General features: G+C 55.3%; 2 protein-coding genes across 2 annotated transcripts in view; one reads left to right on the plus strand and one right to left on the minus strand.

The window, feature by feature from the left end:
• LOC122542044 (twinfilin-1-like) overlaps positions 1 to 4634 on the minus strand; it is a 15040-nt gene extending 10406 nt beyond the window's left edge. The window contains exons 1-3 of the mRNA XM_043679332.1: positions 4497 to 4634; positions 4006 to 4110; positions 874 to 999 (exon numbers count right to left, since the gene is read on the minus strand). Of these exons, the coding sequence (XP_043535267.1) occupies positions 874 to 999; positions 4006 to 4110; positions 4497 to 4619 (354 nt within the window). The 5' untranslated portion in view covers positions 4620 to 4634. The remainder of the gene's footprint in view (positions 1 to 873; positions 1000 to 4005; positions 4111 to 4496) is intronic.
• A 920-nt stretch (positions 4635 to 5554) lies between these two features.
• The window catches only part of LOC122542045 (RNA-binding protein 10-like), a 31514-nt gene continuing 31327 nt past the window's right edge, over positions 5555 to 5741 (plus strand). The window contains exon 1 of the mRNA XM_043679333.1: positions 5555 to 5641. Coding sequence (XP_043535268.1) covers positions 5555 to 5641 — 87 coding nt within the window. The remainder of the gene's footprint in view (positions 5642 to 5741) is intronic.

Consider the following 5741-nt stretch of genomic DNA (forward strand, 5'->3'; position numbering starts at 1 on the left):
GGAAGGTGTGAGTGGAAGAGAAGGGGAAGGAAGTGGGGGGGGAGAAGAGAGAGGAAGGAATGGGGGAGAGAGAGGGAAAGGGAGAGAAGGGGAGTGTGGGAGGATAGAGAGGCATGGAGGGGAGTGGGAAGGGGAGAGAGACAGGGGAGTGCAGGAGGGAAGGTGGGAGAGAGTGGGGGGAGGGAGGGGTGCAAGAAAGAGGGGGAAGGGGGTAGAGAGAGATGGTGGTTAGCGGGAGAGAAGAGACCCCCTCAGATGAATGCTCCTTAGCTGTACAGTCCCTCCTTCCGACAGTCCTGAGGGTGTGGCTGGGTGAGGGTTTGGGAGTTTGGGATACAGTCACCGCTTGACCCCTCTAGCCTGTCCCACAACTCAGCCCCATCACGGCTTGGGTCTCCTCCATGCCGCCTTCCCTTCCCATAAACCTCAGCAAGGTTTCGCAGAAAACCTCCCAAGGCCCCAGTCGGAGCACAGCAGGAAATGCACGGATGCTCCTGGGGCCCCGTATCCAAGCAGGGATAGACCCGGTATCCGAGTCTGTCCAGGGAAGGCTCCTGCAGCCGATCCTGGGGAGCGAGGGACGAGGAGAGGCAGAGTGGCCCGCACCCATTGGAGTTTAGACAAACCAGAGGCGACCTTATTGAGGCAGAAAAGGGGGGGGGGGGGAAAAAGGTGACTCCCCCTCGTGTGGGAGAGTCAAGGACCCAGAGGGGCATCACCTCAGATTGGTGTAGGGTGGCACGCTGACAGGAACGGGCATAGGGTTGGCCACAGCGCGAGAGACCTTGTGGGCGGGCTGACCTGCAGCGCTGGGGTCCTCTCCGAAATTCCCTCTCTCTCCCCGCCACCCCCCCCAACCGTCTGCCCACCTACCAGCTGGACGTAGGAGCAATCCTTCCGCTGGAGTTGTCGCAAGGCACGGACGGCGTCTTCGTCAACAGGAAACGAGACGCCCTGCAGCGTTGGCTGTTTGGTGTCCACGCTCACCTCAGTGTTCATCTGACGGGACAGATGGAAAAACACATTCCCGTAACCAGGCAGACGAAGGCCGTTTCCAACAAAAAAAAAACCCCAAAGGATCCAGCCGAGAAACTGCAGAAACCGGGGAAGGGTGCGGAGGAGATTTACCAGGATGTTGCCTGGTCTGGAGGGAAGGTCTTACAGAGGGACCTGAGGCTGTTCTCATCAGAGAGAAGAGGGTGACTTCATTAAGATTATCAGAGGGTTAGACAGCGAGAGCCTTTTCCCTCAAGATGGTGAGGGCGAGCACGAGGGGACGTAGCTTTACATTGAGGGGTGATAGATATAGGACAGATTAGATTAGATTCCCTACAGTACCGGAAACAGGCCCTTCGGCCCAACCGACCCTCCGAAGAGTAACCCACCCAGACCCACTTCCCTCTTGACTAATGCACCTAACACTCTGGGCGATTTAGCACGGCCAGTTCACCCTAACCTGCACATCTTTGGACTGTGGGAGGAAACCGGAGCACCCAGAGGAAACCCACGCAGACACGGGGAGGGGGGGGGGGAAGAGAATGTGCAAACTCCACACAGACAGTCGCCCGAGGCTAGAATCGAACCTGGGACCCTGGTGCTGTGAGGCAGCAGTGCTAACCACTGAGCCACAGTAGCAGACTCGCCAACTTTAAGGGCATTTATGCATGAGAATGGAATAGTGCAGGCTAGAGGGGCATCAGATTGGTTCCACAACATTGAGGGCCGAAGTGCCTGGACTGCGCTGGAATGTTCTACATTCTGCCGTTACAGGTATGCATGCAGGGCAGCGACGCAACTGTGAAGCCTCTGCAGTCGACTTGCCGCCCTCGCTGTTCAAGCTGGGGGGAGAGACAGGGGCAGGGAACGTGCGAAAACCAGAGGGAATCTGCATCCCCGTCTTTATTTCCGAGAGGGAGGTTGGGCGTCACGTTCAACGAGGGGATCACAGAGTCACAGGAACTGACCCTTCGGCCCAACTCGTCCATGCTGACCCAGATGTCCGAACCTAACCTAGTCCCCATTTACCAGCACTTGGCCCATCTCCCTCTAAACCCATCCAGATGCCTTTTAAATGTTATCATTGTACCAGCCCCCACCACTTCCTCTGGCAGCTCGTTCCACACACGCACCACCCTCTGGGGGAAAAAGGTTACCCCTCAGGTCCCTTTCCCCCCTCTCACCTTAAACCTACACCCCACTAGTTCTGGACTCCCCCACTCCAGGGGGAAAAGACCTTGTCTATTTACCCTACCCCATGATTTTATAAACCTCTATAAGGTCACCCCTCAGCCTCCGACGCTCCAAGGAAAATTGCCCCAGCCTGTTCAGCCTCTCCCTGTAGCCCAAACCCTCCAACATCCTTGCCTGAACCCTCTCAAGTTTCCCAACATCCTTCCCTGTAGTGGGGAGACCAGAATCGAACGCAGTATTCCCAAAGCGGCCTCACCGATACAGCCGCAACGTGACCTCCTGACTCCTGTACTCCTGACCAATAAAGGAAAGCATACCAAACGCTGCCTTCACTATCCTATCTACCTGGGACTCCACTTTCAAGGAGCTATGAACCTGCACTCCAAGGTCTCTTTGTTCACCAACACTCCCCAGGACCTTACCATTAAGTGTATAAGTCCTGCTAAGATTTGCTTTCCCAAAATGCAGCACCTCACATTTATCTGAATTAAACTCCATCTGTCCCTCTGTCTTCTACCTTTGAGCCAGTTCTGTGTCCAAATGGCTAGTTCTCCCTGTATTCCATGGGATCTAACCTTGCTAACCAGTCTTCCATGGGGAACCTTGTCGAACACCTTACTGAAGTCCATACAGATCACATCTACCACTCTGCCCTCATCAATCCTCTTTGTGACTTCCTCAAAAAACTCAATCAGGTTTGTGAGACATGATTTCCCACGTACAAAGCAGTGTTGACTATCCCTAATCAGTCCTTGCCTTTCCAAATACATGTACATCCTGTCCCTCAGGATTCCCTCCAACAACTTGCCCACCACCGAGGTCAGGCTCAACGGTCTATAGTTCCCTGGCTTATCCTTACCACCCTTCTTAAACAGTGGCACCACGTTAGCCAACCTCCAGTCTTCCGGCACCTCACCTGTGACTATCGACGATACAAATATCTCAGCGAGGGGCCCAGCAATCACTTCCCCAGCTTCCCACGGAGTTCTAGGGTACACCTGATCAGGTCCTGGGGGTTTATCCACCTTTTAAGACGTCCAGCACCTCCTCCTCTGCAAGACTCAAGATGTCGTTGTCTGCTTGCGCACGTTATGTAACTTCATGTCCATCTCCACGGTAAACACTGATGCAAAATACTCGTTTAGTATCTCCACCCACCCCGTCTCCCACACGTTGGCCGCCTTGCTGATCTTTGAGGGGCCCTGTTCTCTCCCCAGTTACCCTTGTGTCCTTAATGTATTTGTGGGATTCCTTCAGATTCTCCTTAGCCCTATTTGCCAAAGCTATCGCCGTTCTTGATCAGTGAACGAAAGGGAGCTCAACGAACAAACATGAAAGTGTTTCTCTGAAAAGAAATCTCATTGGTTAAGGAAGAAATCAGAGAGTTAAGATCGAAGGGTAACCGAGTTCAGCAGATATTCAATCCTGCGTAGACTCAAACATCCCAGACTCTACTTCAGGAGGTATTATTTCAACCGGGATTGAGTATCCGCGAAGGATGTTGCTGGGAGCGGTGAGGAAAAATAGTTGAAACTTTAGTTCTTTTTTCCGCTAAATTCTTTCCAAACCGCCTCTCTCCCCCTTCCTTTTCTTTCGCTATAAATCTGCATTGTTTTGTTCAAAGTACACTGTCAGCCTCCCTTTTCAGCGTCTCTTCCCCCCCCGCCCCCACACACAAAACAGCAAAAGCAAAGTTCTTGATCTGTCAGGGTTGGAGGGAGAGAGGGGAGGGAGGAGGATGAGGGGGACTGGCTCCCCTGTGAGAGGGAGGGGGGGGGGGAGGAAGGGGAACAGTTTCCCTACAAGGGAGGATACCTCGGTGATCTTGAGCTGTTGCAGTTCCTGCTCAGCGGCTGTGAGCGGGGCAGGGGCTGACTCCGATGCCAAGTGTTTCTGGTAACCGCTCAGAGTGATGTCCTCCTGTAACCCGGGGAGTTGGGGGGAAAGAATTAGAGAAATCACGCAAAAGCCTCTCCACGTGGCGGGGCTGATCGAACGAGCAAGTGGGGGAAGAATCCGCAACTCCCTCCCCTCACTCACTCTCAGGCAACCCCGTCGCTGGCCCACATCACCCCCCCCCTCACTGAGCTCCCTCTCACTTCCCATTCTGCCCAGAGCCTGTACCCGCTCAGTCGCGGAGAACTGACCTCACTGACCTACACCCCTCTTCCCCCACCCCACTGAGCTCTCATTTCAAAAGCCCCGTCCTTGATACCTCCCCTCCCACTCCCGGCCCCGCCCCATCCCTGCCTCCCTTCCCCTCCTAGAAGCCAACCCTCCTCCGTCCCAAACCTCAGAGCCCGTACCCGCTGAGTCGCGGAGATCTCGTCTTTAATGTGCCCGCCTCCAAACTCGTTCTTCAGGGTGGCACGGGTGGCAGCATAGAGCATCTTCTGTCGCACCTGGAGGGCAGAGGAAGGAGGAGGCATCAGTGCCAGACAGCTCACTCCCCACCCCACTCAAAAGCAGCTCCCCCCAATATCTCACCCCATTGACGTTCAATGGCGTTACCATCACTGAATCCCCTCGTCATCAACATTCTGGGGGTTACCGTTGAGCAGAAACTGAAAGAGACCCAGCCCCATATCAATACAACGGCTCCAAGAGCAGGTCAGAGGCTGGGAATCCTGCAGTGAGTAACTCCCCTCCTGACTCTCCCCCCATCGGGTCAGAGGCTGGGAATCCTGCAGCGAGTAGCTCCCCTCCTGACTCTCCCCCCATCGGGTCAGAGGCTGGGAATCCTGCAGCGAGTAACTCCCCTCCTGACTCTCTTCTCCCCCAGAGCCCTCACTCACCATCGACAAGGCACAAGTCAGGAGGGTGAGGGAATACTCCCCGCTCGCCCTGGACGGGGGCAGCTCCAACAACACTAGAGAAGCTCAACACCTTCTAGGGACAAAGCAGCACCCCCCCCACCCCCACTCGATCAACACGCTAACCCCCACCTTCTACACCCCCGAGGTAGCTGGGCTCATTAGGAATGCCCGGCTGAGCTCCAACACTCCCTCCCTCCATTCCCAAGGTAGCTGGGCTCATTAGGAATGCTCGGCTGAGTTCCAACACTGATGCAGAGTGCGTACAAGATGCACTGTAGGGTTCCTCCGACCGCACCTTCCCAACTCACCACACCTTAGCCTCCCTTTCCCCTCAGTCTGGGAAGGACAGGGAAGGGCTGCAGAATCATAAGGGGGGGGGCACGGGGACCTGACTGGGAGCGAGATGGACCGTCCCTACAATGGCACTCAATCCCGGTGACGGTCTCCTGTCTCGCCCTCTCCCCATCAGGTATTGGCCGCATGGGCTGAAGACCTCGTGTGGGCCTGACGTTTTCAGTGGGAGTGCAGACCCTGGCGTGAAATCCTACATGGTCACGCTGACAGTCACGTGTGCCGTGTTCCCGCTCAGCGTCATCATCATCTGTTATTTGCAAGTCTGGAGGGCTATTCGAGCTGTAAGCAACTTCCCAGCAGCCCCCAGGGGACTGGGAGAGATTTACCAGGATGTTACCCTTTGGGGCTGGGAGAGATTTACCAGGATGTTACCCTTTCGGG

Source organism: Chiloscyllium plagiosum, chromosome 39 (genome assembly GCF_004010195.1).
Source record: "Chiloscyllium plagiosum isolate BGI_BamShark_2017 chromosome 39, ASM401019v2, whole genome shotgun sequence".
In the NCBI taxonomy this organism is placed as follows: Eukaryota; Metazoa; Chordata; class Chondrichthyes; order Orectolobiformes; family Hemiscylliidae; genus Chiloscyllium; species Chiloscyllium plagiosum.